Below are 14168 nucleotides of genomic sequence, written 5' to 3'. Positions count from 1 at the left end.
TTCAAGTTTATCATTCTTCATTCTTTTCTTCTCCAGTGGACTAAATTCAAGCCTTCAATGTTGGTCACATTGCTTTCCTCCTTTCAAATGCTTTCTCATGCCGGTGTATCTCTTAATCATTCACCTCTCGCTTTCCATGTGTTCCGGAGTGTTGAAGATATCTCAGGAGATTCGTGTTTTCATTCAAGATCCGTTCAAGCTATTTCGAGGTTGTTATCTCATTCAAGCCATTTAATTCAACTGGCGCAATCTCTCTTCCAAGCGACCTTTTTAACGGTGTATCTTTTGAGTGGGCCCTAACCCACAGGTCTTTTCCCAAGATCTTACCTGACTCTTCTAATTTATCCGGAGCGATTCTCAAATTCTTTCGAAGTTTGACGTACGAATGAATTTTCATCAGTCAGATGTCTTTTTCCAAGATCTTCCAAATTCTTTTCATTGTTGGTTCAACCTTTCTTATTTTCATCTCGGAGTATCTCAACAATTCATGGTGGTGTTTCTCGTCGTCATTCTCGGATTTTGAAGACCGAAGAGGAGTTCCTCTTAAATCCTTACTCGTTCTTCCAAAGATTCATGGTTCTAGCTTCATGCCATCCTCTCATAATTGTTTTTCGATTGTGAGAATTCTTTTCATACCCATCCGGAGCATTTCATGAGTTGTTTTCATTTCTTGATCATCCAAAGGCCATCATTTCAGAAGATTTCTTCGTTCTAAGTTTTCAGCCTCGTTCTCCAATTATTCTAAATTGATGTCTCTTCGGTCATCTCCATATTATTCTGGTGCATCGTTCAAGTATTCTCTAATCAGCTCATGATCTCTTCGTTCACTTGTATCTAAATTCTCTCAAGTATCTTCGTTCATTTTCTAATTCTTCCCGGTGTTTCTTTATCTTTTCGTCGTTCATTTTCAATTCTTATGGTGGTTCGTTCAAGAGTTCTCTTCCTTCGTTATCATATAGATTCATTCTTTCTTTCCAATCCTACCGGTGGTTCATTGAAGACCTTCCCAAGTTTGCGCCATATCTATCTTAATCCTTTCTACGAAAATAAGTAGTATGCCAAAATCCGTTGCTTGTCATCAATTTAAATTGGTGAAGGATACGCATAACGTAATTCTTATTATTGTTTCATCCAAGTGATTAATTCCTTCTTCTAGAGTTCGTAATGGTATCAATTTCTCAGTTCTAAGTTGTTCATCTCTTCTTTTCGGAGTTTGTTCATCATATCACATTCTCGGTTCGAGATGCTTCATCTTTTCTTTCCGGAGTTCAAAGTTTCCTCATTATATCGTCCTGAAGCTCCATCTAAATCATTGCAAGACTTCACCTTGTTCTTTCAACTTCTCTTTTCTTTCTATCATCCTTTTGTTTAACGGAGTTCTTCATGGAGGCTCTACATGGTGGTTCGTCAAGGATTCTTTTCATTCTTCAATTGTTCTTCAAGATTTCTCTCGAAGTTATGATCCGCCAAGCTATACTCTAAAATAAACATAGTGTTCAACACATGTTTTGTCTTGTGGAGTCCAAGCATTCTTCATCTTGCATTCTAAAGTGCAATTCGTTATACCTTATCCTTTGAGGTGGTGTTATGTCATTCTTGACAATTTGAGTTCGCGTTTCATGATTCACATGTTGTCAAGAATGAGATATTTTAAATCCACCAATCTCTTCGTTGGATTTATCTTGTGTCATGTTTCACCTAAAGCCTTCCCTAAGGAATGTTGCTATTATGGTGCTTATCAATGATCCAAGTTTTCTCCTATCCTCTCGGCGAGAGAAGTTTTCATCTCTTCATTGATCTCAAGCAAGCAATTGTTTCCGTTAGTGGCGGGTTGTCACCTCATAATTTTGAGATGTGTTCCATAAGCCCACAACAAGCTTGTTCTTTTCGTTGTTGATTTCCCAACAACTCCGTTATAACCTTCTTGGAAGGATGCTTTCCAAGCTCATTTGTAGCAGAAGTTGTCATTTTCTTCTCCATTCTTTATTCCAAGGATCTATCTTCTATTATTTATTTCTTCCGGAGGCACTGTGATGTTGCTCTCTTCACCCATCATCTCGTTTTGCCAAGATCATATTCTTTTCATGCTTACCCATTTAACCAGAGTGTTGTGCTCTCATTCAGGTTCTTTCATCTTATCAAGTCTTGCATCTCTTCAACCGGAGTGATGTCCGAATTTGTTCTTCCTTGGTCCTTGTTTATCTCGTTTCAGCCAGAGTGTTTTCAATTCCTTCTTGTCCATTGTACTCGTCATTCATAGCTTTGCAACCTCCAAGGTTCACATGGTATTCCTTGTTTTCTCTTTTCTACCGGAGTTTTCTCAATTTTGTTCAACTCTGTCGTATTCTTCTTTCAAGTTTTCAACCTCTCAAGGTTCATTGGTTTCACTCGTTTGTCAAAGAAGCAATTTGTTTTACCTCTTCCCTTTTCGTTTTCTCTCCGGTGCAATCCTAGATCTCGGGACGAGATCCTCTTGTAGTGGTGGAGTGTTGTAACGCCCCGTGACCGATGCTCCAGAAGACTTCCATATATTTCGTGTTCGCCGTGTGTTTCTTTTTGCTTGCTCTATTTATTTTGCATTGCATCATGTCATCATGCCATCATGTCATTTAATTTTTAAAACTCAACTAAATAAATTGCATAGATTTTTGATCTATTTAAATCGAGGGAATTCATATGATGACTTCTCTTTATAACATATCCTCCCAATATTAGGGAGCTATAATAAATATTCCATTCTTTTGGAATTAACCATAACACACTTGCATAATAAACGCCATGCCTTTTCCATTTCAAGTTTGTTCCCCAAACTTTGCCAATAATTCTCATCTCTGTTATCGAGGATCCTCTAAGATTCTCAACATTTTTTGGACACTCCTAGAACCTCGTCCTAGTTCAAACCATTTGAATTAAATTCAAATGAGTTTGAATTCAACTTCACACGTGTGCCCACTTCTATTTTTTCGGGATCAAGCACATTTTTATGAGTCCGGGAAAATAGCCCCTTGCACAAATCCTTTCCTTAACCCCTCCTTTCTTTTCTTCTCTCTAATTTCTTTTCTATTAAAAGAAATATGAGGGAGAGAGAGAGAGAGAGAGCGCAGCCTTGCAGCCCAGCCGGCCTCTTGGGCCTAACCAACCAGCGCCGGCCCACCTAACCCTCCTAACCCTAGCCGCTCGACCCCTCAACCCCTCTCGTCCCCCTCCGCCGCCACCCACACATGCATGCATCGAGCCAGGGAGAGCCCTGCTCGATCCCCCCCTCTCGATCTCACCCTCTCCCTCCTGCAGCGCCCCATCTTCCTCCAGCGCCCCTCTCCCTTGATCCCCTCCTTCTTCCTTGCTTCGCCAGGGAGAGGAGCGAGACCTGCGCTCACATCCGTCGTCCACCGCGCCGTCTTCGTCGAGCGCCAGTAGCTCAACCCCGAGCCTCTCCACGCGCGCCCAACCTCCTGCTCGCGCCTGCACCTCTCCGTCGTCAGCCACCTCAAGCTCGCCACCGTGCCAGGACCTCCTCGCCCGCCTCCTCGTCTACATGGCGCCACCACCTCGTCAGCTCCCTCGCCAGGGGAGGAGCCCCTCGATCCGTTCCCTTCGGCCCCGACTTCGGCGAGCGCCGCCCCGTCGACTCTCCTCCACGCGACGCCTCCCCTCTGCTTCCTCGCCCACCGCTGTTCCCCGTCGCTCCGCCGCGACTTGGCCAAGCCGTCGACCTCACCGCCTTCCTGCACGCGCGGGCCCGCTGCTGGTCTCATGCCAGGGCCCCTCCACCTCACGGCCATGGTGTCCGTCGTGGCTGTACAGTGCCGACACGTTGCTGCTGCTTCGCCGCCCGCCTCCCTTCGTTGACCACCAAGAACCGAGGCCCTTTTGTGTTGCTTCGCTTTGGATGCGCCAAGATCTTCTCCGACAAGTGTACGACTACATGGTGACACATCAAATACCTCTACCGCCGTCTCCGGAATCGCCAAGGACGCCAAGTACCACGACGTCTTTGGGAGACCCGTGAACACCAAGTTCCCCTGCCACGAACGGTCACAGTGTTGTGGATCCGGCAAGTACCCTCTCCGGAACGCCAAGTTCGTCTACGAAATGTGTACCACTACATTGGAGACCTCGGATCCGTCAAGTTCCTCTTCGATACGTGAACCACTACTTCCCACGACGACCCATGAACGACTACTTCCCTCGACGATTTTGAACCGCTCTAAAAATGCACGCTACGAAGGTATACCGCCGAGAACGACGCCCGTGAACGAATGCATGTGTGTTGTATGAGATGCTCGTGGTTGCACCGTTTCCGAGTTGTCATTGCACGTTTCTCCTAGTTTGCCATGCCGTTGACCCGTGGGAACCCGGTTACCGGGAGCACCCCACCATCTCTTGCGTGTTCCACACATCCGCACACTTCTCTTTTGCATCGGTATCTCAATCGAGTTACCGGTACCGATATGTTGCCATGGCACCCTTTCGTTCCGCCATGGTGACAAAATGCTCTATATCATCCTTCATGTCAACATTTTCATAAATGCTCAAACCTTGCATATGTCATCCGCATCATGATAACATTTAAAATGTTTAAAATTGTGTTTGCATTAAATTGCTATATGCACATGAGGATTTTCTGGAATTCTTGTTTGTTATTTCCTGCCTCATTTATACTTGCCTAAATAGATAGTTTATTTATGCTTCACCCCTTGCCATGGTTAACAACATTTAATATTGTTGGGTACATATGCGAATCGTTGCATATTGAGCTCCACTTAATTTGTAGTATTGTTTATGCACTTTGCCATGCCATGCCTCATTAAATCGGACATGCATCATACTTGTTTGTGCATCATGCCATGTGTATGTGGTGGTTGTTTATTATGCTGTTTGTTTCTTTCCGGGTTTGCTTTTCTCGTTAGCTTCGAGTTCGTTCCGGAGTTGTGAGGATTCGTTCGACTACATCCATTTGTCTTCTTCATGGACTCGTTCTTCTTCCTTGTGGGATCTCAGGCAAGATAACCATACCCTCGAAATCACTTCTATCTTTGCTTGCTAGTTGTTCGCTCTATTGCTATGCCGCGCTACCTACCACTTGCTATGTCATGCCTCCCATATTGCCATATCAAGCCTCTAACCCACCTTTCCTAGCAAACCGTTGTTTGGCTATGTTACCGCTTTTGCTCAGCCCCTCTTATAGTGTTGCTAGTTGCAGGTGAAGATGAAGTTTGTTCCATGATGGAACATGGATATGTTGGGATATCACAATATCTCTTATTTAATTAATGCATCTATATACTTGGTAAAGGGTGGAAGGCTCGGCCTTATGCCTGGTGTTTTGTTCCACTCTTGCCGCCCTTGTTTCCGTCATACCGGTGTTATGTTCCTTGATTTTGCATTCCTTATGCGGTTGGGTGATTTATGGGACCCCCTTGACAGTTCGCCTTGAATAAAACTCCTCCAGCAAGGCCCAACCTTGGTTTTACCATTTGCCTACCTAAGTCTTTTTCCCTTGGGTTCTGCAGACTCAAGGGTCATCTTATTTTACCCCCCCCCCCGGGCCAGTGCTCCTCGGAGTGTTGGTCCAAACTAGAGCCACTTGCAGCGCCACCTCGGGGAAACTTGAGGGCTGGTTTTAGTTGTACGTAGTGTTCATCCGGTGTGTCCTGAGAACGAGGTACGTGCGACTCCTATCGGGATTGTCGACACATCGGGCGGCTTTGCTGGTCTTGTTTTACCATTGTAGAAATGTCTTGTAAACCGGGATTCCGAGACTGATCGGGTCTTCCCGGGAGAAGGAATATCCTTCGTTGACCGTGAGAGCTTATAATGGGCTAAGTTGGGACACCCCTGCAGGGTTTGAAATTTTGAAAGCCGTGCCCGCGGTTATGTGGCAGATGGGAATTTGTTAATATCCGGTTGTAGAGAACTTGACACTTGACTTAATTAAAATACATCAACCGCGTGTGTAGCCGTGATGGTCTCTTTTCGGCGGAGTCCTGGAAGTGAACACGGTTTGGGTTATGTATGAACGTAAGAAGTTTCAGGATCACTTCTTGATCATTTCTACCTTCGCGACCGTTCCTTTGCTCCTCTTTTCGCTCTTATTTGCGTATGTTGGCCACCATATATGCTTAGTGCTTGCTGCAGCTCCACCTCACTACCTTCTCCTACCCATAAGCTTAAATAGTCTTGATCTCGTGGGTGTGAGATTGCTAAGTCCTGGTGACTCACAGATACTTCCAAAACAGTTGCAGGTGCCGACGATACCAGTGCAGGTGATGCAACCGAGATCAAGTGGGAGTTCGACGAGGACCTTGGTCGTTACTATGTTTCGTTTCCTGATGATCAGTAGTGGAGCCCAGTTGGGACGATCGGGGATCTAGCATTTGGGGTTGTCTTCTTTTCTTTTGGTTCCGTAGTCGGACCTATGTGTGTACTCTGATTGATGTATGATTTATTTATGTATTATGTGAAGTGGCGATTGTAAGCCAACTCTTTATCCCATTCATTACATGGGATTGCGTGAAGATGACCCTTCTTGCGACAAAACCACAATGCGGTTATGCCTCTAAGTCGTGCCTCGACACGTGGGAGATATAGCCACATCGTGGGTGTTACATAGAGCCACTAAATCCGGCATTGACTGCCGTATCTTTGGCGTTTTCTCTATTTTTGCGGCGCTTGTGTTTGTTGCGTCGGGGTTTGCCGTTGCTATCTCTGGTCCCTGATGTGCCAGGGTTGCTTGCTGTGTTGTTGCTACGGGCCAACCAGCTATCCTCGCCCGCGCAAAAGCGGGTCATGAGTGTCGTGAGGGCTGCCATGGAGTTTGGCTTCTCTTGGCCGAGATGTCGGGCGAGCCACTCGTCACGGATGTTATGTTTAAAGGCCGCTAGGGCTCCGGCATCCGTACAGTCGATAATTTGGTTCTTTTTAGTTAGGAACCGAGTCCAGAATTTCCTGGCTGACTCTCCGGGCTGTTGTGTTATGTGACTTAAATCATCAGCATCCGGTGGTCGCACATAAGTGCCCTGGAAGTTGTCCAGGAATGCGTCTGTCAGGTTCTCCCAGCTTCCGATGGAGTTTGCCGGCAAGCTATTCAGCCAATGCTGAGCCGGCCCTTTGAGTTTTAGCGGGAGATACTTGATGGCGTGTAGATCATCCCCGCAGGCCATGTGAATGTGGAGGAAGAAATCCTCTATCCATACCGCGGGGTCTGTAGTACCATCATATGATTCAATGTTCACGGGTTTAAACCCTTCTGGGAATTCATGATCCATTACTTCATCGGTGAAGCATAGGGGGTGTGCGGCAACTGTGTGCCGGGCTATATCACGACGCAGTTCATACGAGTCTTGTCTGCTGTATTCGTCCCGGCCGGATTTGCTTTTAGTATATCCGGCGTGACGGTTGTCGTCACGCGTTGGGGCGCACCCTCGTGATCCGTAGATCGATCTTTTATGTCCTGCTTTGTTTTCCAATACGTCTCGCAGGTCCTGCGTGTTGCCCCGGGCCTTGGTGTTTCTGTTTGACTGGCGGCGGGGTGTGGGCTGGACTTCGGGCTGATATGCCGCTTTGTCTCGGCCACGAGGTGGCCGGTCAGCCGCGTCATACGCTGGAAGTATAGGCTTTAGTGCCTCCTCCTCGAGTTGGGGTAGCAACCTGCGCTTTGGGTAACTTTTGGTTGGGCGCTCGAGTTCGTATTCCTCGGCCGCCAGGACCTCGGTCCATCTATCCGCTAGCAGATCTTGGTCAGCTTGAAGCTGTTGTTGCTTTTTCTTCAGGCTTTTTGCTGTGGCTATAAGCCGGCGCTTGAAGCACTCCTGCTCGACGGGATCCTCGGGCATGATAAATTCTTCATCGCCGAGGCTCACCTCGTCTTTGGAGAGGGACATGTAATTGTCATCCTCTGATTCTCCATCTGATGCCTGTTCCTTAGGCCTAGCTTGCCCATCCTCCCGCTCGAAACCTGGCTGGAGGGGATTGTCTTCGTCTTCGGCACTATCTGCAGCGTTATTGTCTCTTGTGCCGGTATCGCTGCTTTTGCTATGGCGGGGCTTAGAGCGGCGCCGATGACGCCGGTGCTTAGATTGCTTCTCGGGGGGATTATCCTCCGTTGCCTTATTGCCATCGCTTTCTTTGGGGTGTCCACCATGTATATATCATATGATGAGATGGCAGTCCAGCGCCCTGTGGGCGGTGGTTCCTGTTCTTCTCCTGCATCGTCATCCATACCGTCGATGTCTCCGGAGCCGAAATCGAGCATGTCGGTTAAGTCGTCGATAGTGGCTATTAAGTGGGTGGTGGGTGGGGAACAAATTTCTTCGTCGTCTGCTTCCCACTCAAGCCAGACATAGTTCGGCCAAGGGCCTCATGACAAGGAGAGAGACCTTAATGAATTTAGCACGTCGCCCAGGGGTGAGTCTTGAAAGATATCCGCGGAGGAAAACTCCATGATCGGTGCCCAATCAGATTCGATAGGCACGGACGCAGGCGGTTTGGAGCCCATGGCCGGGGACGAATCCAAGGGTCCGGCAACACAGGTCTCATAGGAGGTGAAGTCAGTATTCGGCTCTATCACCGCTGAGTGTGCGGCCTCCGTGGCGGGGTCCATCCACCCGTCCTCGGACGGCGCGATCTGCTCTGGATTGAGGGCCGGAGTGGCCACAGGTGTGATCTCCCGAACACCGTCCGACGGCAGAGCTAAGTCATGCTCGTCATGACTGTGTGGCGCACCTGACATGGGATCGAATCCGTCGAAGATCAAGTCTCCGCGGATGTCAGCAGTATAGTTTAAGTTCCAAACCTGACCTGACGGCCAGGGGCGTAGCTCTCGATCTGCTCCAGATGGCCAAGCGAGTTGGCCCGCAGTACGAAGCCGCCGAATACAAAGATCTGTCCGGGGAGAAAAACCTCGCCCTGGATCGCATCGTTGCCGATGATCAAATGAGCCATCAAGCCTTTATCGTGACGGCACAGTGGAACTCTCAATGAAAGCACCAATGTCGGTGTCAAAACCGGGGGATCTCGGGTAGGGGGTCCCGAACTGTGCGTCTAAGGCGGATGGTAACAGGAGGCGGGGGACACAATGTTTACCCAGGTTCGGGCCCTCTCGATGGAGGTAATACCATACTTCCTGCTTGATTGATCTTGATGATATGAGTATTACAAGAGTTGATCTACCACGAGATCGTAGAGGCTAAACCCTAGAAGCTAGCCTATGATTATGATTGTTTTTGTCCTACGGACTAAACCCTCCGGTTTATATAGACACCGGAGGGGGCTAGGGTTACACAGAGTCGGTTACAGGGGAGGAGATCTACATATCTGAATTGCCAAGCTTGCCTTCCACGCAAAGGAGAGTCCCACTCGGACACGGGACGAAGTCTTCAATCTTGTATCTTCATAGTCCAACAGTCCGGCCAAGGTATATAGTCCGGCTTTCCGAGGACCCCCTAATCCAGGACTCCCTCACCTTGCCCTTTGGCTTCGCCTCAAAGCCAAGTCTGAGCATGCCTTGGGCCCGGGGGCTACTGTCGGCGTTCTGGGAACCAGGGTACCCAGACTTGCCTGCCTGCGTCCCATGGCGTGGCTCCATCAATGGCCCGGTACGACCCATCTACAACACCAACAAGACAAGACCCTCGCGAGGGGGGCGACATCAAGACCTCCGGAGGGAGCGGCCTCCCCAGGCCGCCTCTTGAGGAGTGGAGATTTCTATGCAGGTGCTCAACCTCATGAGGTTGCGGTGACGCAAGCCATGACGACCAAGGCCAGGCGGGCGCCAGCGGGCGCGGTGCAGCAGGTTTCCTCTTTGGTGCTAAGGAGGCAAGCGCATGCGCGGGGTCCTGAGGAATCGCCCAAAGGTTTCCATTCCCGTGCAACAAGACCAAGACCGCCAGGACAGCAGGACGGATGTCATCGCCGAGCCCATCATAGCGTCACGACCAGAGGCTTTGCAAGCGAAGACCACCTTTCGTCAGGATAAGATGTACTGTCCCCGTTCGAATTGGCCACTGTGGGATCCCTTCCCGCCTACGTTTGGGGGAAGAGGACCAATGCCACTATAAGTATAGGTTAGCCACCACCATAGCAAGGGGAGAATCCCTTCAGCTCACATCCACAGTAGAGCAGACCTCGCAAGGTTGTCCTTCCTTTGTACTAGTTCATCCTCAGCCCCTCGTGAGGCAAATCCACCACAAAGCAGGAGTAGGGTTTTAAACCGCAAGGTGGCCCGAACCTGGGTAAACTGCCGTGTCCATTTCCTTCCTTGTTCATCGAGCTAGGCCATGGGGGCGACGAACTGGTTGGCTGAAGGGGTTGAGTTCTTCGCACACGCCCCAGAGTTCGAACCTTTTCTTGGGTTTGCGGAGCCCTGAATCCGACAGCCACGCAGCCGATGCCCGGCTTCCACGTCTACCCGCAAGCCTCCCGACTCTCCGAGGAACGCTCCCCCGAGGTGGGCGTGGTGGCGCCTTCCACGCCCGCGCCCATCAACATCAACGCCACCCCGGTGGCCGGTGGCTCGTCATCCGGAGGGGCGAGGAAACGCGCGCAACACATGCCAGCCGACGTGTTGCCGGGCGCATGCAACCTGTTCCACGGAATGCCGGCCTCCGGCGACGACCACTACATGCAGAACATCATCTTCGAGGGTGGTGTGGCGGCCGCTGGCGATGCCGCCGGGGCTGGCTACGATCCCGACGAGACACAAAGCCAGGACGGCCGAGGGCCGTTCACGTCGTCCACCTTTGATCAAGATCATGTCGCCTTCATGCATGATCAGGTCGGCCTGGACCTGGACGGTTTCCTGCTCGACCATGAGTTTCCGGAGGACTACGGACTCGAGGAAGAAGATGAATTGGACATCGAAGGGGAGCCTTTGTCCGAGGACGAGCTTGCCAAGCAAGCCGCCGGGGGGAAGACGAAGCGCAAGAGTAGGCGGACCAAGACATACATGGCGGCATCGGCATGAGTCCAACAAGAGTGCAACAAGTTTTGTGCCACTCTTGAGAGCATCAAGACACGCCCCGTGAGCGGCATCGGCATGCAAGGCATGGTATGCTAGCAAGCACCCCTCTTTGTGTCATTCCGTTTATGCTTGCATGTCCATTTCCATATCCATTTGCCAATATGCTTGCATTCAATTTCATTTGTAGGCATTCCAAACTTTGGAGGCATTCAAGGTCCAACACGATGGCAAGTTCTTCAACCTCTCGCATTGTTGGAGAGTCATCAAAGATGAGGAGAAGTTCAAGGCGCAATATGCCGTCCTCATGTCGCGTGGGGGGGGGGGGGGGGGAGAAGGCTGTGGAGGAGGTTGGGGACGGCGAGAAGCCACGGCCGCGGGAGAAGACCAACTCCAAAAAGGAGGACAAGTGGGATGCAGCGTTGAATGCCTTGATCGCAACCGTGGAGGACATGCTGACCAAGAAGGACTCAAGGTGGATCTCAACACCGGCTTGCCAAGGAATATGCCGTGGTTCGAGAAGATGCAGACCGACATGCTCAAGTTCGACGACGAGTGACCTATGGCGGCGAGCGCCATCCTTTTTTGTATGCCGGCAAGTGTGCTGGCATGACCACGGCCGCGATGGCATGGTCGAACTCCCGCCCCTTTTTGTGTGCTGGCATGTGTGCCGGCCGCTGGCAAGTGCGCCAGCCGCTGGCAAGTGCGCTAGCTGAACTGTGTGGTGTTTTTCTAAAGCTGGCATTGTATGCCGGCACTGACATGGTACCAGCATGAACTTCGGACGACGACATGGCCGCTGGCATGATCTATGGCTGCAGGCCTTTTTCAAAATTTGCGTGCAGACATGAAATGGGTCGCGGCCGTTGGGCGCAATGCCGACCCAAATCTTAAAGAGGACGGACGCCGAGCGGGCGGCCGATCCAAGCGGACAAAAAGCGGACAAAAATGCCGTCCATTTGGGTCGACGTGTTGGAGTTGCTCTAAAGGTCAAAAACTTGCGAAGATGAAATTGTGTGGATATCGAATATTTTGACGGTGTGAAAGCACGAGTTGGGAGCATTTGCAGATCCTGGGAGGGTGCGCATGCGGATCCGGTCAGCTCCAATGTTTGAAGCAGTTTAACTTGCTCCTTTGTTTTGGTCCAAACTACTCCATCAAGTCCATGTAAATCAGACAAATACGGCATAATGTTATAAGACGAGAGCTCCCGGCCAGGTATCTAAGTTTCTCCCCTTTTAACCGAGCACTAGGACGTTTTCCAGCTTTGCTCCAAAATGTCGCGCACTGCATTGTTGGACTTCTCGGATACTGGGCTTTCCGGCTGCGAACAATTCGCGCTCTGCACAAGTATCACTGCCGAGAGTAACTCTCGACGTATGGTTTCCAACTTGTTCCAATCTCATCCTGCGCCGGACTCCAAGGAGCTCGTCCACACGGCTACCGCCATGCCGACGCTGGCGTTCGCGGTGCGCCGGCGCGACCCGGAGCTCGTCGGCCCGGCCGCGCTGACGCCTCGTGAGACCAAGCGCCTGTCTGAGATCGACGACCAGGACACGCTGCGCGGGCACGTGTCCTTCGCCCTCATCTACCGTGCCCGCGTGATGGATGACGACGACGTCGCGCCGGTTCACCCGGCCGGAGTCATCCGGCGCGCTCTCGGCGAGGCGCTAGTGCACTACTACCCGCTGGCTGGGCGGCTCAGGGAGGTGGAGGGGCGGAAGCTGGTGGTCGACTGCACCGGCGAGGGGGTGATGTTCGTGGAGGCCGACGCCGACGTGCGGCTGGAGGAGCTCCAGGCGGCCGGGCTCAGGCCGCCGTTCCCGTGCATGGACCAGCTGCTCTTCGACGTGGAGGGCTCCAGCGGCGTACTCAACTGCCCATTGCTGCTCATCCAGGTATATCTAATGGTGGTTAATTTGCATTTGTTGAATGCATGAGTTAAATATGCACTATTCTATCATGGTCACCAGGTGACTCGGCTGCTCTGCGGCGGCTTCATCTTCGCGCTTCGCCTCAACCACACCATGTGCGACGCCATCGGCATCGCCCAGTTCATGAACGCCGTCGCCGAGCTCGCCCGCGGCCTCTCGGCGCCGACCGTCGCGCCCGCGTGGTCCCGTGAGCTCCTGGAGGCGCGCAGCCCGCCTATGCCGTCGTTCCCGCACAGCGAGTTCGACCTTATTCCGCCGCCGGCGCCGCCGGCCGGCGACATGGTCATGCGGTCCTTCACTTTCGGCCCCGCCGACCTCGCCGCGATCAAGAAGCACCTCCCTCCTCTCGTTCGCGACAAGGCCACCACCTTCGAGGCGCTCGCGGCATACCTCTGGCGCGCCCGCACGGCGGCGCTCGAGGTCCCGCTGGGCGAGGAAGCGCGGCTGGTCATCATCGCCAACTTCCGGGCCTTCGTCGAGCTGGGCCTGCCGGACGGATACTACGGAAACGCGTGCGTGCCCCTGGCGGCGCTGGCCGACGTCGCTGCACTGCGCGGCGGTGGCTCGCTGGCCGACGCGGTGGCGCTGGTGCGGCGCGCGAAGGCTGCGGTGACCGCCGAGTACGTGCGTTCCACGGTCGACGTGCTGGTTCTGCGCGGCCGGCCGTTCTTGGCACTGCAGAACCTGTTCGTCGTGTCCGACAACCGGCACGCCGGGTTCCACCGCGTCGACTTCGGGTGGGGCGAGCCGGTGCACGGCGGCCCGGCCGACACTGTCTTCGGCGTGACCTTCTTCGTCCCCGTCAAGGACCGTGACGGGGAGGACGCGGTTGCCGTGCCGATCGTGCTGCCACGGCCGGCCATGGAGCGGTTCGCGGCGGAGATGGAGAGGCTGTGCAAGGCGTAGCGTGTGCCCGGGTCGTCCCTGTATGTATTACGACTCGGTACGTGCGGCATGCGGCTTGTAGGGCTTAAAAAAGGATCGCATATGGTATGTCAGTTGCCTGAAATATCAGTCACTTTTATCTGGACCATTCGATCTTAAACACATGCACGCATGCATATATAATGTTCTGTAAAAAATGGTACTCTCTTTGTTTCTAAATATAAATCTTTTTAAAAAAATTCAATGCAGAGTAGATACGGATGTATATAGACAGATTTTAGAATGAGATTCATCTATTTTACTCTGTATGTAGTGCATATTAAAATGGGTGTGGCTAGATCCAGCGGCGGAGCCGGGAAAAATCAACTAGGGGGGCCAAATACGTGTTAGTA

General features: G+C 51.5%; 1 protein-coding gene across 1 annotated transcript; it reads left to right on the top strand.

Moving 5' to 3' along the window:
* Nucleotides 1-12212: 12212 nt before the first annotated feature.
* LOC109774421 (benzyl alcohol O-benzoyltransferase-like) lies at nt 12213-13964 on the top strand. Its single transcript, XM_020333140.4, has 2 exons — nt 12213-12855; nt 12931-13964. Exons 1-2 carry the CDS (start codon nt 12235-12237, stop codon nt 13795-13797), a joined length of 1488 nt encoding a protein of 495 aa, XP_020188729.1. The 5' UTR covers nt 12213-12234; the 3' UTR covers nt 13798-13964.
* The last annotated feature ends 204 nt before the right edge of the window (nt 13965-14168 follow it).

The sequence above is a fragment of the Aegilops tauschii genome, chromosome 1 (genome assembly GCF_002575655.3).
Source record: "Aegilops tauschii subsp. strangulata cultivar AL8/78 chromosome 1, Aet v6.0, whole genome shotgun sequence".
Lineage (NCBI taxonomy): Eukaryota > Viridiplantae > Streptophyta > Magnoliopsida > Poales > Poaceae > Aegilops > Aegilops tauschii.
Note: the sequence above shows the minus strand (reverse complement) of the source record. Positions and strands in the feature narration are given on the sequence as shown.

Coding starts and splice junctions, on each gene's coding strand:
- LOC109774421 (XM_020333140.4), top strand. CDS start 12,235: ATGTCGCGCACTGCATTGTTGGACTTCTCGGATACTGGGCTTTCCGGC. Junction 12,856..12,930: donor GCCCATTGCTGCTCATCCAG/GTATATCTAATG, acceptor CATGGTCACCAG/GTGACTCGGCTGCTCTGCGG.